The 20,081-nt window shown below is 35.2% G+C and overlaps 4 protein-coding genes across 8 annotated transcripts; 2 read left to right on the forward strand and 2 right to left on the reverse strand.

Moving 5' to 3' along the window:
• The first annotated feature begins 207 nt into the window (after nucleotides 1–207).
• CCDC53 (Coiled-coil domain containing 53) lies at nucleotides 208–1,341 on the forward strand. Its single transcript, XM_003708402.3, has 4 exons — nucleotides 208–397; nucleotides 500–664; nucleotides 755–1,026; nucleotides 1,187–1,341. Exons 1-4 carry the CDS (start codon nucleotides 347–349, stop codon nucleotides 1,248–1,250), a joined length of 552 nt encoding a protein of 183 aa, XP_003708450.1. The 5' UTR covers nucleotides 208–346; the 3' UTR covers nucleotides 1,251–1,341.
• RpL36A (ribosomal protein L36A) lies at nucleotides 1,329–2,346 on the reverse strand. Its single transcript, XM_012297415.2, has 4 exons — nucleotides 2,253–2,346; nucleotides 1,694–1,867; nucleotides 1,495–1,611; nucleotides 1,329–1,419 (listed from the first exon to the last, which is right to left on the reverse strand). The coding sequence occupies exons 1-4, from the start codon at nucleotides 2,253–2,255 to the stop codon at nucleotides 1,399–1,401; spliced, it is 315 nt and encodes a 104-aa protein (XP_012152805.1). The 5' UTR covers nucleotides 2,256–2,346; the 3' UTR covers nucleotides 1,329–1,398.
• Dl (dorsal) lies at nucleotides 1,693–20,064 on the reverse strand. Of its 5 annotated transcripts, XM_003708364.3 has the most exons (16): nucleotides 19,213–19,354; nucleotides 18,832–18,918; nucleotides 18,533–18,759; nucleotides 18,218–18,461; nucleotides 17,998–18,141; nucleotides 17,739–17,929; nucleotides 17,517–17,655; nucleotides 15,244–15,336; nucleotides 13,529–13,688; nucleotides 13,193–13,437; nucleotides 12,940–13,109; nucleotides 8,583–12,861; nucleotides 3,843–8,228; nucleotides 2,805–3,241; nucleotides 2,237–2,374; nucleotides 1,693–1,867 (listed from the first exon to the last, which is right to left on the reverse strand). In XM_003708364.3, exons 2-12 carry the CDS (start codon nucleotides 18,881–18,883, stop codon nucleotides 12,727–12,729), a joined length of 1,800 nt encoding a protein of 599 aa, XP_003708412.2. In that variant the 5' UTR covers nucleotides 18,884–18,918; nucleotides 19,213–19,354; the 3' UTR covers nucleotides 1,693–1,867; nucleotides 2,237–2,374; nucleotides 2,805–3,241; nucleotides 3,843–8,228; nucleotides 8,583–12,726. The 5 variants fall into 5 exon arrangements, with proteins under 5 accessions (XP_003708412.2, XP_012152813.2, XP_076389555.1 ...); XM_012297423.2 differs by lacking the exons at nucleotides 1,693–1,867; nucleotides 2,237–2,374; nucleotides 2,805–3,241 and having other exon boundaries at nucleotides 3,745–8,228; nucleotides 17,451–17,655; XM_076533440.1 differs by lacking the exons at nucleotides 1,693–1,867; nucleotides 2,237–2,374; nucleotides 2,805–3,241; ... (4 more) ...; nucleotides 13,529–13,688; nucleotides 19,213–19,354 and adding exons at nucleotides 19,648–19,683; nucleotides 19,784–19,916 and having other exon boundaries at nucleotides 15,312–17,655.
• On the forward strand, nucleotides 3,406–10,448 carry LOC100880549 (uncharacterized). Its single transcript, XM_003708403.3, has 3 exons — nucleotides 3,406–3,814; nucleotides 8,339–8,513; nucleotides 8,646–10,448. The coding sequence occupies exons 1-3, from the start codon at nucleotides 3,707–3,709 to the stop codon at nucleotides 8,711–8,713; spliced, it is 351 nt and encodes a 116-aa protein (XP_003708451.1). The 5' UTR covers nucleotides 3,406–3,706; the 3' UTR covers nucleotides 8,714–10,448.
• Nucleotides 20,065–20,081: the final 17 nt, after the last annotated feature.

The following is a 20,081-nucleotide window of genomic DNA, read 5'->3' on the forward strand; positions in this document are numbered from 1 at the left end:
GAATTGCTACTTTTGTAATTCTCTACAACTCTACGATATTTAAACGCATTCCTGTATCAAAGATCTTGCGCTACCCTTGCAGTTGTATTATAATTTTACCTCTAATTTGAATAATCTTTCAATACTTTATGTTATAACGTAACAGACTTTCAAATATCCCGCTTTCTATGCATTATCCACGAAGTATTTTATAAGAGAAGATATGTACACGTAGCTGAAAAATTTCGATTTTCAGTAGACATTATTCTATTGCGAGTTTTGTATGATCCGTGAAAGCGATGCAGCCGAGGTTCATGACTTTTGACAGTTGTGTAATAAACACAAGAAATAACATTAGAAACGTACAATGAATGATTATAAAATTCCGATAATTGAACCAACTATCGATTACACAAAGGTGCACATATTGGATTTTAGGTTTTACTTGAAACATCTATACGTCATATTAGAAACTCATGTTTCCACATTCTTTAAATCATAATTGTGTTTCTACTATCAGGTTCCACCAATCAATCAAAAGAGAACGATTTCCTTTATCAATCATTTTATTGTACATACTGTAACATTTCTTAATAAGTTTGCTATGTCATGCGAAGAAAGACTGTTCGAGTTTGAAAACAAGCTTCAAAAAATTGAAGCGTCATTAGAAATTTTAGAATCTTGGGTATGTCAATCTTTTATATTTTAACAAATAAACAGAATTGTAAACAACATTTGACATACTTTATTTGAATGATTTATTTATTTCTCTTAGCTATCATCTGTACCTCATTTAGAACAAGACCAAAGCGCTAAAGATATTATAGAAGATAAAAGTAATAAACAAGAAGAACAACAAAATGTATCAAAAATAGATGAACCTGACAGTGTCAAAGAAGAAGAGCCTAAGGATACACAAATTGACGAGCAACCAATAAGTAAAGACCCACGTTACGAGAAATATTTTAAAATGATACACTTTGGTGTACCAAAAGGAGCAATCAAATTGAAGATGGAGCAAGAGGGATTGGATCCTTCCATATTGGAGTAAGTTCTAATTAATGTTCTTGAATTTTTCATTAACACATGTCATAAAATGTAACATATACGTATGTTTTAAAATTTAACGGGGTCTTTCATGATGAGACAACGTTAATGTACTCATTAACACACTATTAATATAATACTTATTTGTTTACATTAACAGTGATTCCCAGCAAATAATTTCTAAGCAGAAGTCTACAAATAGTGGTGAGAGTAAAACAGATTAAATATTTAGTTATGCTATGTTAAGCACATGAACTATTTTCACGTTATAAAATATAGTTAAAAAAAAAAATAAACAACTATACAAATTCAGAAGGATTTATTTCATTTCTTATTAAATACATAGAGAAATTTAATTTACATAACTTCACCCTAGAACTGAATCATTTGACCCTGGAAAAAATATTTGAGATTAGTATATAAATCATACAGTAAGTTCATAGTAAATACTTGATGTAATATATTTACCTTCCTCTTTTTGTCACCACCTAATTCAAAATGCTTACATCTTTTAAGAGGAATCTGTTTTCTGTACTTGCATTCTGTACATTCCATTCTTAAGACAATTTTCTTTGTAGTTTTCGCCTATTTTAAGAATATAATGATAATATTATCAATGCCATAATTTACACTTTATAATAGTTAATTAATACTTCGACGAATTTACCTTTTTTCTGAAGATAGGTTTGGTTTGACCACCAAAACCTTGTTGTTTACGATCGTAACGTCTTCTACCTTGTGATGCATGACGTTCTTTGCTTTTCTTGTACTGTGTTACTTTATGAGGCTTGTGTACTTTGCATTTTTTGCAAAAAGTGCGCCTTTGTTTTGGCACGTTAACCTGAAATCGTAAAAATATTACAAAATACAAAACATCGTGCATATTATTTCATCATAATTATCTAATGAAACTTATATCTTTTTAAATTGACAATTTCAATTATATCCAATTCTAAACATTCTTTCCTACTTTGTTCAATGCAATAGTCTTTCTATTTCACTTTAAACGATGAAACTTGTATTAATATTACAGATTGTCACTTATAGAGGTTATGTTGTCACTAATACGACACATCTCATGTTTTATAAAAGTACAAAATATTGATTTTATTGAGTTATAAATGACTATTCACTGATAAAATGAAGCTTTAGAACTGATACTATTTAAAGATTACGACCTTAGTTATGGATATATAATATACATTCTCACTTAAAACTTTACCTACCATCTTGGACGATTAGAAAAGAAAGGAAGCGTACTCTAACCGGAAATTGAAATGTACACGCTTTTGCGCATGCGCCTGTGTCAATGCTATATAAAAATCATAAATTGAATGTTGTTTTTTATCTAAAAATATAAACATTGGTTCAGTGTTTAATATAATACTGTTGTGCAAAATTCATTTTGTATAAAATCATGATAAAAATAGATGAGATTGTTTTTAATACATTTGAACGCAAAATTTCGACTTTATATACGCCATTAACAGCCAGGATCAAAATTGGTTTAATATATGACATCAAATCAATAATATCAATTATATCATGTAATTTATTACTATTTTATGCTTACATTTTACAAATTATCACTTACTTAAATAGCTTAAAGCATATCTAGAAATTTTTAATTATATTAAAATCGAAACAACCGTACACAAACTTGCAAAAGAATTAATAAACAATAATCGAGCAAAACTTTTTTCCCTTCGTCATTTATTGTTCGCTTCCGAAACTACGCAGCAATTGTTGCATATTTTGTTAAGCTTTAAGCTTCTTACCAAAAAATACTGATACATATTTTGCAATGTCCAGCTTACATTGATTTCAGAATTTAGAAAGTAGCATATTCAGCATTAAATTTTGGATGACAGGTGTGCGTCTGCGTCATTCAAAAAGTTATTCTTTCACTTATAGGGTAATTCCCGCCACGATGTACATAGTATGCCACGTTAAGCAAAAGTTTATCATTTCGAACACGTATAAAAATAATTAAATTATTTTACATGAAATTATTGTTTTACAAGACATGTTCATTGATTTGTTAGTAAAAAAAACATTGAAAATGATCCAAATGTATCATAGCGTCACAGTTTATTCGAATCGAGCGTCATAGCCTCGAACCAGACGGCAAACTCAGGCCACGAACTCTCGAACCCCTCGTCCTCCGCAGGATTTAATTTTATTTATACGTCAGATGGATGGATTACGCAGAAATCTTTGACAAGAAATAACAGAAGATTATTTAGCGTTCTAACGTTTCCATTTAGGTGCAGTAGTAGATCGAAAATAAATATTATGGTTTCAACCAATCAGGCATTTATCGAGTTTCAAACCCGCGCCATCTTCATTTTTGAACAAAGCCAGGTTGGACGTGCTAGGAGTGAGCCGAGACCGGGTAGTAGTCCGCTTTGCGCTATTCGCGCTACAGTCGTCAGTACTCGGCACTCTCCGCTCCTGACTAGTTCGACTCGGTCTCACCCTCCTTCCCCCTCTCTCTCTCTCTCTCTTTTCCCCCTCTGCCCCTTGGGTTTTCGCCTGACGACGCTGCTCTCTCGGGCATTTCGCCGGAAACCGACGCCGCGCGAGGACAGAGTTTCGTTACGCGTAATACGTTGCTCTATCTTTTCCTAACGTTTGTAAGAAGACCACGCAGGCATCTTGCTCAACGCATCTATTCATCATGAGCAGCAAAGAAAACAACGAGGTCGCCGTTGAGAAGGTGACCGAGAACGACAAGGCTTCCGGAGACGCGAAGTGCGAGATCAAAGGAATGAAGAGGCCGGCCGAGGTGAGTCGTTCATACCTTTTTTTCTTACCTAATTTTTCGTCGCGCAATATTCTTGACCTTTTTTTCACGGATTCGACGTAAGCATACGCGTACACACAAACCCCACGTACATGCCGGCTTGCACCATGCTTCCGCGCCACGCTGCTTCGGTCACGGCATCGTCTACGATTTCGCAGTCGTATTTATGTAAGCGACTTTGAAATTTTATGATCGTGAATTTTTTTACAATTGATTTTCTCGATTTATCGGACGTATTCCAAGATTCGCATTTTTAACTTTTTAGTAAAATCAGTTTCTGAATCGTATGTACGCGGTATCGTTGTAAATCTCTTGAACAATTTGGTGGGCGGGCAGTCGAGTGGCCGTTTCAACCGACTGATGGCATAGAAGAAAAAAAGGATGCCGGCCGGCATTTTCATTAAGCTTTATATGTTCAAAACACCGAGAAACATGATCGTATCTATTTATTTTCCTATTGCCCGTACGAAAATATACACGATCATAATGTTTTCCCGATCGAGCGCCAAGGGACGCCATCATATTTCGCGTGGCTCCCACGAGCCACGATGGTTCGGTTGATCACCCCTGTTGTTACAATGTCGTCTATAATTACCAATCTGAATTTAATGTTTCTACCTAACACCCGGATTTACGATTGTTCGGTTGTATTCTATGTGAAGATAAACACGATAATCGGGCGGGATCTTGCCTACTAGCGCCATGTGCTCATTTCGTACGATTTCGTGTTAAACGTTCTTATTCATAGTGTTTCGAGTAGATTTCGCTATAAATATAATTTACATCGATTGGTCACTCGTTTAGCGTAACAGACGCCATTTTTTAGCTAAAGTGTTACGGTTATAGGTAGGAAAAGCGAGCATCCCGCGCATTTTTCCGACCGCTGTTGCTGCCGCCACCGCCACCGCTCTGTGGGTTTCCATTATGGCGCCCGAAACCAAGCCCGCGTTCATTGTGCTTTCTCGCTCGCTCGTTCCATCATCTCCCTCCTTCCTTTCATCTCTTCTCATTCTTTCTCGCGCTATTTCTCTCTGCCTGTCCCTCTCTATCTTTCTCTCTCTCACTCTGTCATAATTGATCGATAATTCGTTGTAAGAGGGTTAATCGTGTCCGACGGACGATCGATAGACTAACACGTATCTCTTTCAGGTCGACGTGTTGCTCTGAAATTGTTTACCGATCTGCGTGCATAAACACCGCGCTGAAGGCTTCCTTTCTCGCTTTACTTCTTTCTCTTTCTCTGTCTCTCTTGTCTCCCTATCCGCGTCTCTGCCCGCGTTCGGTCGTCTCTTTCCATCGAAAACCCCACGCGCGCAGCCAGCAGCTACGCCATGTATTATATACCCATGCCTCTCCTGCTTCCCTGTCTTTCGTAGTATGCCGCGTAGTGTTACGAACCTTCGAGAAAACATCGTTGCGATTTTTCATCTTGAATCGGACCGACCGACCACCATTCGGCGTCGTGATAGGGAGCTGCTTATTTTTAGTCGATAATACGTCGTTACGACCGTTTCCATGGAAGTTACAAGGTGAAATTCTCAGCCGAAAATGCCGGTATTCTCGACAGTTTCCGTTCAAATTGATAGAGAGCGGTGTCTTCGAGCGGGAATTGTATGTCACGTGGAAACCATAATTATATCTCTGTCTATATACGTGGATCGAACATCGGTATTTTATTGCTACGTCTAACCACGTTCGTTCAATTATCAATTGAGAGATAAGAAAAATTTGATAATACCTGTTTGTTCTCTTTTTTTCATGCTTTATGTCGATTGTAGCAAATACAAGTAGTTATCTGCATGAAACTTGCTTTCATTTTGAATTGATACGTTACCGCTGTGCCCTGATTACGTGGTTACGTAGCAAATATGATGGATGTTATTTACTACTCGCAGACACTGATGCGAACGAATATGGAGGGCGAGAAAAAGGCGGGAGTTTTGAATAACACTTGAATACTCATCATCATGATCTACGAGACGTGATACGGTGCCTTTTATATTCGAATAGATAATAAATATAATATTTTCAGTAAATAGCAATTCATGGAAATTAGGTTTTAACATATTGAATCAACTTTCATGATGAATTTAGTAAAGAATTTAAATCAAATTATCGATGGTTGCGAATTTCTTATTGCTGTCAATTAATATATTTTTGTCGGGATTTGGAGGCTTCGATACTTCTCTGCTTCGATTCGTCGATGATTGTTTATTCGCATATAAAAACGGTTTTAATGATACAACATGGTCAAATTAATACGTGTTACAGAAGAATTATATAACGATTATTCATGACTAACTCGACGACCGAGAGAAGTGAAATGAGTCTATGCAATAGGTTATAAGCGTTGGGTTATCTGTAAAGACCTCGTGATTAGAAATAACGTGATAGGTAATCGTGTTTGTGGGATAATGAGTAACGAGTAGCATCGACGTTTCATGACCACTAGACCTCGGTACGTCACTGTCACTTGTCGTTCGTTGTGAACTACTCGACAACGCCATGAATGTATATAACGGTAGTAGCAGTTGCCAACAGATACTAGTTCGAAGAAAAAGCGCATCAAGTTTCAGAGAGACATATCATAAAACGCTTCTGTACTGTCTGAAGCACGGTGGTCTTATAAATTACAAATGTGTTTTTACTCGCTGCACGTTAAGACATGAATATTGTTTGATGCGCGTCGCGCCTACGTTTCGTTACAATAGTTCGAGCAACGTTACGATAATACCATTGATTTTTATTATAGAGATTAACTTGACATTGATATTGATACGTTATGCTTAGTCTTCAAGTTTATGAAATGAGATATTACGTTCTGTTTGATAAAGACGCTTGATAATACGAAGCGTTTACCTTGAAGTAGCGCGATCTTGATATTACCCGTTCGTAAGGGCGCGTTTAGAATAAGCGAGTAAATGTTCGTTCTTCCCCCCCCCACTTCGGTAAAATTCAAGCGTGAACGAGCATTCTTCCGTTGTCGAGCTGTTTTCTCGACCAAACCAAACGAATATTCTACGAATAAGGACGCACGCTTGTCGAATCAATTCGACGCATTTCAATTCTATGCAATTCAGTTTGACGCGTTTCAGTTCTATACGATTCAATTCTATGGAATTCAATTCGACGCGGATTCAGTCCCACGCGATTCAATTCCACACAATTTAATTCAGCACATTTCAATTTGTCAAGATTCAATTCACCATACTGGGCATTCGAACGCTCAGTTTAACACTAGAAATATCGGCGGCTATCGCATACTTATTTTTAAATTGAAAACGAGGTAAAGGAGTAATGAACAAGGTGTGAAAGATAGAAAATAACATATGCAATTATTTTTTCCTTCATAAAAGTAAAAACGAATTCGGTTGAAAGTAATTTTAAAAAATTCTGTAATTTGAAAGAAGAAACCTTGAATAAAAACCATTTTAACTCCTTTCGTAATTAAATACTCGGTAACGAATGCTCCTGTTTTACGTCCTTGTTCGGTCTAAGCGCAGCGTAACGTTGTAATAGTACGGCTGGAAATTAAGTATATACATATATTTTATTTTACTCGAAATTTGGTATTATTTTCATTTTTAATCCGTTTGATCTTCACCACCGATGACTGTGTGTAATTGGTGCACGATATACCCGGGCACGCTTCTTCTTCGTGCTTCTCTTTCCCCTTTTCGTGTGCTTCACGCAGCACGAACACATCCCTTCTACAAACATGTATCATAGCGTCTGCCAATCCCTACGTTTTACCCCACCACCTAGTCTTAGTCGATTCGTCCCTTTGATTGGATGATGCAGTTCTGCGAGTTTTCTATGCCCTCTTTCCTCGTATCACCGATATACACACGTCGTGTGTATACCATTACGAAAATTCACCCTGGTCCCAAGCAACGCTCTTTGAACACGAATTTAAGGTACCGCCGTTTCAATGATCGTGCGAAACGTTATCGTTCCGTTCGTGTTTATTGTGCTTGAGATTCAACGTTAACCTCTTAGATTACACTTTCTGTCTTCAAATGAACGTAATTTGATGAGATATTACGTTTAAAAATAAATGGACAATTTAATGTACGTAATCGCATAAGTTACGAATCAATGAACGTATACATTAAATTACGTGTGTTTTAGTTTTAAGCTGCATTTATTGTTTTCAATATCACTTTGGTAATATTTAACGGTTCCCTTCGGCCAAGGAATTCATCGTTCTTTGCGTCTTCCTGTTTCATCGTATTTTAACGGAAAGTCCCCTCCAGTCTCTTTCCGTATCCGTAAAGTTTCTTGGCGGGAAGGGAATCTTCTTCATCCGTTTCCCCTTCCACTTGATCGTTCCGCCGTTCTTACGTTGCCCCCACTTCTTCTCAATTCTATTACTTTTGTTCATAATATATAGTACCTACGAATATATATTAAAATGTTAAGTTAACTTTAATTTCGAGTTCGCTTAAAAAATATTGATAATTGAATGATTGCTGTTATTTAATTGCAATTTATTTTGTATTTCAGGACAAGAACGATGATACGAAAAAACAGAAGAAAGAAGAGAACGGCGATGGTGAAGTAGAAGAAGAGGACATTGAGGAGGAAGTTGAAGAAGAGGAAGAAGTCGACGGCGATGGCGAAGAAGACGACGAAGACGACGACATACCAGAAGGCGAAGAAGACATAGAAGAGGGTGAAGGTAAACAGAGAATTTTCTAGTATATGACGTTCCTTACATTATCGAGGCGACGTGTTTGAATTTACTCACAATATAAATAGCGTAATCTGTGCCGCAAGGTTGTGCACGAATGAAACCTTTGTGTGTTTATAGATGAAGAGGAGGACGATGCAGAAGGCGAAGTAGAAGGAGAAGTAGAAGACGAAGAGGAAGACGCATAATGAAAAAGGGAAAGGAGTATGTAAGTAAGAAGGGAGGTAGGCACATGGCATCGTCGTCGATCTTCGGCAGGTCTTCTCAGCAAACACTTACTCTCATATTGAGTGGTTGGTAGCAATGTTGATTATCCATCGTGCCCGAACCCTATTGCCTCCCGACCTACGAGTAAAGATTACCACCTCACCGGAGTTGTGGTGGGCTGACACACATTAGAAGCAAGCCGCAATTCTACTGTCTTGGCTCTTCGCAATTCTGGTCGTCTAGCCATCACCAAATACTGTTAGGTAGTTTGAATTAAAACGATGTATTTGTCGTGAGGAATCTTGAACGTTGATTTCGTATAATGTCGAAGTGATTCGTATGCATTCGTAACGTTTGATACAAACATTGTACATATTCCCATGACGAATGTATGGTTTTGTCCAAACCATCTATCAACTGGTATTTGTCGTCATCTGGCTCACTTCGCGGGACAGTTTTATAACGAAAACTTATTTAAGATATAAAAAAAGCTCTATTGTATTTAAATAGTGTAAAATGAACATTTGTGGGTGATGATTTTTTTTACATTTGAAATCAAATTTACGTTTGTAGTTCGACGAATGTCTCTCACCTTGTGCGCGTGATCGATTTTTTTTTTTGATCTATACGTGTATTTGCAATGACTGCAGGAGCGCGAGCAATTAAAAGAAACGAGGATGAAGAAAATATATAATAATGAATTAAGTGATACGTAAGACAACAAAAATAGCAAATAAATGCGTATAAACCTAGAAGGACATCTCTCGACATTCGATGTATACTAAAAATGAATTTTAATAGTCTTAAAAAGATTCTGCTACGTGCTCCTGTTTGATCTGAAAAGAAGAAACAGGAATTACAAGTTAATATAACGCTCGCGCCAGGTAGTGTGGATGAGTAATGTGTGACTTTAACATTGCATAATAATTATACATAGTATGTATAAAGTTATGGAATAAGAAACATTTTATTATTAACGATATAATATTATGTAACGTAATGTAATGTGGAGAGGTTGTTACACTTTAGGCTTGAAGTACAGAGTGGGGAGAGAATATTTCTTACAAACGTTGCAAATATTACAGAATATTTTTTATTTGTTCCAAATAACTATTCCATTTATTCAGCACATAAACGTATGTGTACGCGTATTAATTTCGAAACAAATCACACAGTGGATTCCAAAAAAGATTTTAAGTGATAATGTACATCAACTATATATACTTATATATACATATATATATAAATATATAAAATATGTAAAAGAAATCGGTAAGAATACTCTCCCTATTCGATTGCTCTCGTCCGAGCGTAATTCATTTGATTTTATGTACTGTGGTTTTATTTTGACTTCATCGTCATGGACAGCACGTAGCAATGATTCGTTGACTATCGCAGAACGAGTGACAGTATTTCTTTATTGCGATTCCTCTTGTATATGGTGATCGGTGTCGTATTAATGACATACTCCCACAGAACTCTATCAGTGTTTGGTAATTTTTAATGCGTTAAATATACGATTTATTGGTTACCATCTAATTGAAAGATACTCTATGGCCAAAGTCGATGGATAGTTGCGAGTGCCGCGTCCATGGTGTACCACTTAGTTTGGGAGACTGGTAGACAAAAGAAAAGAAGGGTGAAGAGACATTGCGGTTACGATACCATTGTACCATAGCTGCATAATAAATAAAGGTAACGATAATTTGAATGCGAGACGATGTCCCACGTTTTAATGTACAAATATTTTCGAATGAGATAGTTAAATAAAACGCAGTTAGATCAGAGAAAATGATTCGTTCTCGTAAGTAGTGATGGGTTTAATATCCGAAAAACAAATTAACAGTAATGGCAGTATTAAAGAAAGAAAAAGTGAAACTGCTATTGGTGGACTGAATCCCTGCTACACATTGAATCCAAGGAGATGGCGTGGACTGTGCGTGTAACGATAAATCCAATTTATTCGATATTACGATGATTAAATAAGGACTAAGAAAATTTGATAAGAGAAGGTATAATGACAGTAATTATTGTACTGTTCGCAGACCATACCATCTTCGTGAAGACTCTGTTAATCTACGATTTTATACACAATCTGCTGCTGTATTTTCACGTGTTCACTTCAAGATAGTACCTTGACGATTATTGTTGACAAAGAACTATCTTAAAGTACAGGTGCCTGAGCAAAAAATGAGTACTTTAGCGTTCATAGTATACAATACATACACTATAAGTATAGGTCCATTTAATTTTATTAATAAACAATACCAAGCCCCGTTTGCAACATGTCCAAAAGATATGGAAATCGACTTGCGTTTTGTACTTTGAGCCTAAGAGATTACGGAACTGTTCTGTTTGCTCCAGTACTTGACGCGATTCAGAAAATTCTTTGCTGGTGCTAACGGGTCTTACGATCAATCAGGCTGATTGCCCAGATACCGTTACATCCCTACGTTTGTTAGGTAAGCATTAAAAAGAAAAAAATGAAGAAAAAGGGAATCTAAGAATCAGGTTAAATAAAAAATATTGTGTCACAAGTAAACGTAAACGAAAAATCCTAGGCTAAGAATTTGGTTTGTGTGTTCATAAGTCTTGTTCAAACTACTTTTGTACAGGATACCATTGCATCATCACTCTCGACGTAAACAGTAATACCGATACCACAGACTATATTTCTGCCCATTCCATCAGAATTGAACTTTCATTGTATTTTTAAGTAAATACATTTTGGAAAACAACACAAATGTTTTTTTATTCTTCACGAGCTTGTGAAGGAAACGCGTCTTCTCCCTATATTTATTATTTATGATCATTGCATATCTCACTCTTTTTTAAGGATAATTTAATATTAGATAATATTTTTACGTACCTTGTATATACATTAGAGATTAAGATAGTATGTGTAGCAATGCTGTGTAAATATTTGGAAAAAAATTTACAATAAAATAATGATGTACGTAATGATGTGTGATATATTGGATTATGCACTTGAACTTTTCAGTATCCATGTTTATTTACATATGTATAATTGTATGTAAATTACAATGTATTCTTAGGTACACTTGTGTATGTAATTAAGATATATACCTATTTGTAACAATGTTTAATATTAAGTATTGATTGTTTACGAAGCTATTGCAAAATGATATTTCATAACGATAACAAATCGCTGGTTTGGATATATATATATATATATATATATATAAAATCCAGCGGTGAACTCCTTTCCTACGTAATTGTATAAGTAAATTATATAACTCTAGAATTAAAGATAGGAATTGATTAAAGTATGAATGAACGTACCTGGACGGAACATGTATTGGAATTTTTTTAATGGAATGTACATACACATATATGAGAGTATTGTGTTTACAATATTAGTTCCAATACAAAAATATATATTTACAAACAAATTTGTAGCAGACGTAAATGCGTAAAAAATAAAAGTTAAACATTGCATGTAAGCGTACGAAATGCGTAAAACAAATAACTATGCGCGGGTGTTTATTTTACTTAAAAAATTATACTTTGTACGAATATTGCATGCAGATTGTCTTTTACCACGTACACTGTACTTTGTTCGTTACGAATTTTATTTCACGTATAAGAATAATTCTTAATCGAGACTATTTGCATGCACGTCAAACGTGTAGATTTTCAGTACACATTGATCACAGTCACAGTATTTTATATATCACTTATATTCGCAAAATATTTTAATCTGTGATATTAAAAAAAATTTGTTAGAATCCATAGAAAAAAAATATTGCATTTAAAATTAATGATCACTCGGCGAGATACCCTACAAGAATACAATTGTTAATGTGTTACAGTAATGTACTGTCGTATAATCACAACCAATTAAATATTAATTACATTCACAGTATACGAATTTAAAGAAATTTTCATTTGAAAAACAACATTTATACAACGTATCTTTTATATTGTTATTTTAAGAATAATAAAATTCACGATATTTTAGTCGTCAACTTTTTTACGCTGGTTTGTACATATTATTTAAAGTGGTCAGTTCTCGAAGAGTGTTGTTAGTAATTCTTGTAAAACTGTCGGTCATGTTACTTTCTCCGACGTTGCTTGCCTCTGCGTTCGCTCCACTGTTTACGTCCACCTAAATTTCAAGATAATTTAGTTAAATGATTATAAATTACTATTAAATCAACTAATATACGTATTATGTTATGTATACATTAATAGAATCCGAGATGGATAATCCACTGGATAGATTTTCAGATAGAGTTTGGCCTAATTCAGCAAGCTCTGTCGAATCAAGCGGATTGAGACTCCAGTCAAAATTGTACTGTTGAATGTCCATGTCTAAAACATTTGTGACATCTGTTCTGTTCTGTATTTCACCTGCTAAAAATGTAAGAACATATGAATTGATCTGTTGAAAGCAACGCGTTAACACAGTAATCTGTACATAGTTTGCTCATTATTACCAGCATTGTTCAACATTTGCAACTCGTCTCCATAGTTTTGTGTTGCTCTGTTCAATGGTAATTGTTCTTGCGGTTGCAATGTATTTTGTAAATATAAAAACTGTTGTGCGTTTGTGCTAGTTGATGGTTGTTGTAGATGACTGCTCGTTGGCTGACACTGTGGTGATAATTGTGGTTGAACAAGCGCTGGGTTATATGGACTGTACTCCATTGGCGATGGAGTGCGACCTGGTGATATGTGAGGCCTATACCATACAATTGAAATTCATTTCAATTCATTCTCGCGAGACTTACATTATTTTATAATCAGTACGTTTATGAAAATTTAAAAACTACCTCAAATTTTGCATAGCAGCCTGTGGTTGAGGATTTCCTGGAGAATATACAAAAGATCCTCCACTACCCACTGAGCCTCCATAGGGAGATATCCTCCCTGCTGGTTCTGGTTTAATGACATTTAAATTATACGGAGTTGGTTGATTTAACATCGCAATACCTACAATTACAATAACACAAATAAATATCTATCAATAAGACAAACTAACAAATTCACCGCAACCTGATTAATAGAAAGACAGATGCTCAGTCCGACCACAATTTCTTTATAATTTACGTTATATTCATTATCGTGCAAAGTCCTTGAAAGAAGCAACAATGAAAGAATAATGTACCCTTAACATCATGCATATATAATTATTAAAGGAGAAAAAAAGCAAAAGCTTAATAAAAGCAGTTAGTTAATACGATTCATGCAGTTTTATATATTTTCACTCCAAACGTCACTCTATAACCATACACGTGTTTCATATGATTATCAAAAACACAATTAATATGATTAGCAAATATCAACAAACTAAACTATGACCAAAGATCATGTCGTACCTGTACACTTTTTACGTATATCATTCTTTTAATCTGAAATTGATTGGGAGCAGAATAAAAAGCAGAATAAATAATTGTACATGTATATAGATAAATATATTATGTATATGTATTGTACAATATATAGATATAATGTTTATCTTTCAAAGAAGCAGTTTATAAAAATCTGTATTGCCATACAAATATTGCACATCATTTTCATTCCTATTATTGTAATGCAGAATATCTTAAGTACAACATTGTCACATGAGAGCAGAGTACTTGTATACCTTTAAATCTCAAATTGTACAATCAGTTTTTCAATAACATGTTCAGTTCATTATTAACAATGTGCTTCTGTAAGCATAGTAATGGATATAAAAAAAATAGTATCCATTCAAGCACTTATTGGTAATAACTACAAAAATACAATATACTTTATAATTGTACAAGATCACTGCCCTCCAATCATTCAAGTACAAATTTCAAATGTTTATACAAAATACGTTCTTAAAAAAGTATAAAACAAGATTGTTCGTCAGTGCGTGAAAATATATATCTATATCTAAGATATATGAACATAGTACATATTTCTTAATACAATGAAAGTTTTGATCCACAAAAGACCTCCCTTTACGCGGTGGAAATTTTCTTTGATTCTTTGTCCTCGTTCTTCAGATTTTCAGGCACTGTTCAATGCAATGAGACACATCGTATCTTCAACAATAAATATATGGGTAATTAAAATTGTAATATTTCCACGACGTAAAGGGATTGGATTAATCGGTGGTTAGTATATGACATGATTCGAGAGCGCTAAAACATGTGATATCTTGACAAATTTAAATTCGCAATTCGTAAACATCTTTCTAAATGTACAAATCCAAACCTCTAGAACTTCCAATAAATTTTCTATATTCGTTACAACAACTATTACAACAAATAGGGCGCAGGGACCCCGTAAAAATGCAAAAAATTATGTTTATTGCTAGCATTGTGGAGACAGCTCATTACACCTTCCCCTTTTTCATATATGAAAATATTAACATGGAAATTAGTTGTAATATCAAAAATTAGAGTCAGCAATTTTGCATGAGTGTAGTACAATGTATTATGAATGCCAATGGCATTGCTTAAACCCACTCCCGGCAAAGCTGTAAAATTGTAGACAACTTTATAAAAATACTCACGCTTCTCAGCTTCTGCTTCTATATGCCTCAAAACTAGCACGTTTGGATTGTTATTAATCTTTTGTCTCTTTCGCCTTAACCAATCAGGATCATCTATAAATGATTGTACATTAAGGACGTGATTTATCAAACATTTCCATTAATTTTCTCTGAAGATAAAATGATTTCGAGAGTTCCCGCAAAATCCATTTCACTCTTAAATATTATATTGTTATGTTAGAAGGTCTGTGTTAAATACAAATAAAAATGATTTTGCTTTACCAACCATAAATTAAATGCCTATTCTAGGACTAGAAATAAAGTGATGCATATAAATTTCAGACACCATTAAAAATAAGAACAAACGTGTCATGATTAATAAAAGCAATACATATCCTTATCTGTAGGATATAATAAGTAGTAATACCATAAAATTTGACTAAAGGAACACTAACTCTTTGGTAATAAACAACAAGTTCTGACTGAGTTCATACTTCAACTATCTTATGGGATACACATGAAAGACAATCGAAGAGAGAAAAAAAGATAACAATTTGTACCACGACTAGAATAGTGTCACAATTTGATCGAAAGCGTTTTAGTTAACGCATAACACAACAAAAGCTTATCGCGTATTTAATAAAAAAATATCGCCAACTTTTTCTTAGATAAATCGTGTTATCAACACACTAAGCTGCCAAAATCCAAAAAATTGCAACTGCGTAGAAGCAGTTTCGATCAATCACAAAAATATCAGTTTCCTCCTAGTATACTATCCCAAACAAGAAACACATCACCCTTAAATGGAAGTACTCTAGTAAACAGCATAAGTACGAAAACAAATTATGTGTCCTTCTTCTCAGAGAAAATCTTTCCACCCTCTACGGGACTATAGTAGAAAGACATTTCATCAAATTCTGATACGGTTGCGTGTGGAGCCATAGCCGTGTATAACGCATAATGTTCAGCCTCTGTTAATTCCATTCCATAAGGTGGCGTATCATCACCATCTAATCTAAGAGATTTAACGCTAGTGGTACTGGTAGCACTAGGTCTTGGACTTTGTAACTGTGTACCATCTGGTACATTATTTTTTAAAAAATATGAAGCGTTTCCAGGTATATTCACAGACGTATTACTATCTTTAGATACATTTGAAATTGTGTCTTTATCTTTCTTAATTTTCTTTGCAAACAATTTTGAAAACAGTCCCTGTTTCGAAGTCTTGGATAATGTACCAGGTAAGGAAGGTAAATTTTTGTTTGGCGCTTCGATGTAAGAATCGGTTGTCACGGGGGAGGATATGGGCCGAGGTAAAAGAGGCATGGAAGGCATTTTACGGATACGTTTCGGTGGTAAAGGCGGTAATCTTTCTTCAGTTTCCTGCGTTCCATCCCTCTTTGTAGTCACCGGGGGCGAAGGGCAAGGCTGATTTGGATCTGTTTTAGATATACACACGTCCTCGTACTTTTTGTCGTTTGGTAAATCAATAAATTCTACCGGATTTTTCATAGCCATTTGTAAACTAGTGTATGTCTGATTATCACAAACATCAATGTCCATGGATTGATCGGTTGTGCTCTGTTCGAGGGCTGCCTGTATTAACTTGGCATGTGTATCGGCATAAATTTGATCCAACTCGGCTACTTGTGTTAACAATTCATTGAACGATTTATTGCAATCGTCTGCTATTTCAGGTTTAAGATCAGCTTCGTTATCTTTTTCTTTGAGACACAATTGACCTTTTTGTACCCATTTACCTACTTCCGAATAGTCAAACCAATCAGATCTATTCTTAGAAATCTCTAAATTTTTTAATACACACGTATTATTAACGGTGCTATCAGGTTTAACACGAGTTAAAGTTCCTGAATTGGAATCGTTTGTTTCTTTGTTCGCGTAATTACTGTCAATTTTGTATATTTTATTTATTTGATCATTGTCCGTAACTTTTTCCGTGTGAATTGGTACTTCGTTGTTCTCGTAATCGATAATAGTACTTTTTAAATGATCCATATTTTGTGCATTATTTTGAGCAATTTCAGTACTTCCATTACAAGAATCTAGTGTATTTCTTACGTTATATAAATCGTTTAAAGCGCGCAACGCGGAAATTTTATTATTCGATTTTTTTAGACCGAAATCATTGTTATTAAATTCGTCGATGTTTCGCGTAAGTTTCGGCGCAACGTTTGACAGTAACGTCGATTCAGTTGCCAATATTTTACCGAATGTACTATAATCTGTTTTCTTCTTGGCAAATGCTTTCCGTAAAGACCAGAAAGCAGGCCTACCTGCACCAAGAGGTAACATCTGAAATGGTAATGGTTCACTTGTTGCACCGTCTGATGGTCTTTTGAGCTGGATGTATACTTGCACTGGTTGATCTACCTGTTGTATGCGATAGGTGGGTGTTCTGAACGCGATTGCTGTCTGTCAATACAAATTGTATTTAGAATCAACACACGTTCACTTAGACAGAATTTGATACTAAAGTTATTACATATAATGTATACCTGTTTATGTACATGAGTAGGTTGAAAATCACCAAATCCTTCCCAAACCAGTTGTCCATCCTTCTCTTCAAAAAACCTAACTTGTATATCTTCTTTTGCAACCTTTTCACACAATAAAATCATTTCCATACCGCCAGCAACTGATGCACTAGAATGACTGAGCTTGCATATCACAAGATCTGACATTGCCTCTAAAGTAATTAAGTATAATTAGAGATATGATCATTTGCAAAATAAATTTAGAACATAATGGGCTTACTTTTATCAAATATTGGATCAGATACAACTGGGGCTAACGGCACATTAAACTTTCTCTTTTGCGATCCTTCTATGAAACCTTGAAAACATAATCTTACAGCATTTAAATCAATGCTGGTAGGTTGTCTTTTATGTTCGAAACCAGCTAAAGAGAAATATATACAATGTACACTTCTTTTTATTAAATATGTGATTTTGAATGCATTCAATTGTGAACTTACTTCGAAAGGGATCTACACGAATTGCTTCTCTTATTCTAAGTGCCTCCTCAATGTCCTTTCTCTTAACACATTGTATACCAAGATTCGCGAATGTGACTGTCATAGTTTTTGATGATACTTCTACTGTACAAACACCTTGTTTACACGCTTCCTTTCCAACAAGATTATGAGGATGAGGTCTGTACGGTTCATCTTTTGTTACACAAGATACTATCACTACAGTAGGGCCATTGTGATTTACTATCTACAATCAACAGTCCTTATTTTTGTATATGATCAAAGATTAAGATTTACTTATTAGTTTGTAATACTTACTCTTATACTAGGAAATGTTTTGTTTTCTGGTGTACTATTTACACCAGGTATACTACCAGCCGATCTGCCTTCGCATTCATAGCGAAAGCGTAAAGCTTTGCTCGCTGGTTGTTCAATTATTTCAATATAAGGCAATAATTTTTTAGCAGGGCATACTTCCACTGGTGGTTGCTCCCCTCTGTCAGTATATCCTGCAAATCCAGGATCAGTGGTCCCTATGACCTCCACTGCTCAATAAAATTGTTATGTTATTCTATATATATTTCACGTGTAGTCAGAATGAACCATTTAATACTTACTGACATCACTTATATGTATATTTTCGTCACTCATTCCATGGAATGATTCCATGGCTCTTAGTGATTAAAACACTGAACAGTAGCCATCTGAAATAATTTTGATAATGTTTGTTATCAAACGGTTCAAATATTATAAATGTTTTGGATGGCTTTATAAGAAATCAACTGAAATGGCTTTAAAAATGTACTACAAATTATTTTAAGAAAATATGTTCCATGCATAACATGTACAGTATAATAAATTTAGACAGAAAATTATACTTGTAGGACTAAAAAGTTAACCATACGATTTGCATTTCACAAAAATTTGGCATATCAAAGTATTTCGCGCGCATTTATCAGTACAGGCAAGAATACAAGTGGTTGTGTGAAGATAATTACCTAAGACCATAGACGAAACGACAATGCAGGAGGAAAGATTGACTTTAGAAACAATTTATTTCGTGTCGATAAAACCATGCGTTCAAAAGACTGTATCACGCATCTTAGCGGAAAATATGTTTATGTCGCAATACATAGGATGATTGACGCACGAGTTAGGCGTAACTTATGATTAACACTGTTAAAACATTAAGCGTAGGTTAACAAGGAAGCATAGAAGTCTCGTCTCGAAGTTTTGGTCAGTAAAACGACAGCTGTTCACAGGTATACTTCCAGAAGCACTGCACACAAGTGTCCCAAGGGAAGAGAAACGAGAGTAGAGGGCGAGGAGGGATGCCACGCTGATCCAATCATTATTTTGGGAAAGCCTAGGTCCGTACGAGCCGTGCAGCTATAATTAAACTATCGTAGGACAATGTGACGAGAAAGACTTGCCTGCAGCTCGATCAACATAGTAAGGCACTTTCGAATCTGAAAGTATGTATGTACACGCGCTTCTTAGCAGGAAAACCGAATTTAATCGGACGAAATGCACGTTGCACGAAATAATTGTAAAAATGGCAAATAATACCAAAGTCCTTGGTTAAAAATTTCTTTTATCACAGAACACTGATGCGCACACTGTCCGCACACGATGTAAAATCGTGCATGGCCGTGACTAGAAGCGAGACCCAACGCAGCACAACATTTCGCTCGGACTTTGCATTGATACTGACCTGTTCGTTAGTTTCAACGGTAGGAACGGAGTATACGTAATATACTTCGTAGATACGCGCAGGCACACGTATTTCGACGAATCTACATTCACAGTTACTCAAATAGAACGACCGTGTATCAATACGAGTAATATTGTAATGTTACGATAACTT

Source organism: Megachile rotundata, chromosome 7, assembly GCF_050947335.1.
Source record: "Megachile rotundata isolate GNS110a chromosome 7, iyMegRotu1, whole genome shotgun sequence".
In the NCBI taxonomy this organism is placed as follows: Eukaryota; Metazoa; Arthropoda; class Insecta; order Hymenoptera; family Megachilidae; genus Megachile; species Megachile rotundata.

Excerpts from the sequence above, each read along its gene's own strand:
- CCDC53 (XM_003708402.3), top strand. The coding sequence starts at position 347 with ATGAATGATTATAAAATTCCGATAATTGAACCAACTATCGATTACACA. Across the intron at positions 398-499 it reads CAACTATCGATTACACAAAG|GTTCCACCAATCAATCAAAA; the intron begins GTGCACATATTG and ends TTCTACTATCAG. Across the intron at positions 1,027-1,186 it reads TTGGATCCTTCCATATTGGA|TGATTCCCAGCAAATAATTT; the intron begins GTAAGTTCTAAT and ends TTACATTAACAG.
- RpL36A (XM_012297415.2), bottom strand. Across the intron at positions 1,612-1,693 it reads AACCTATCTTCAGAAAAAAG|GCGAAAACTACAAAGAAAAT; the intron begins GTAAATTCGTCG and ends TTCTTAAAATAG. Across the intron at positions 1,420-1,494 it reads GTGGTGACAAAAAGAGGAAG|GGTCAAATGATTCAGTTCTA; the intron begins GTAAATATATTA and ends TATTTTTTCCAG.
- LOC100880549 (XM_003708403.3), top strand. The coding sequence starts at position 3,707 with ATGAGCAGCAAAGAAAACAACGAGGTCGCCGTTGAGAAGGTGACCGAG. Across the intron at positions 3,815-8,338 it reads GAATGAAGAGGCCGGCCGAG|GACAAGAACGATGATACGAA; the intron begins GTGAGTCGTTCA and ends TTTGTATTTCAG. Across the intron at positions 8,514-8,645 it reads AGACATAGAAGAGGGTGAAG|ATGAAGAGGAGGACGATGCA; the intron begins GTAAACAGAGAA and ends GTGTGTTTATAG.
- Dl (XM_012297422.2), bottom strand. The coding sequence starts at position 18,883 with ATGGAATCATTCCATGGAATGAGTGACGAAAATATACATATAAGTGAT. Across the intron at positions 18,142-18,217 it reads TCGTGTAGATCCCTTTCGAA|CTGGTTTCGAACATAAAAGA; the intron begins GTAAGTTCACAA and ends ATTTCTCTTTAG. Across the intron at positions 17,930-17,997 it reads TGATCCAATATTTGATAAAA|AGGCAATGTCAGATCTTGTG; the intron begins GTAAGCCCATTA and ends TAATTACTTTAG.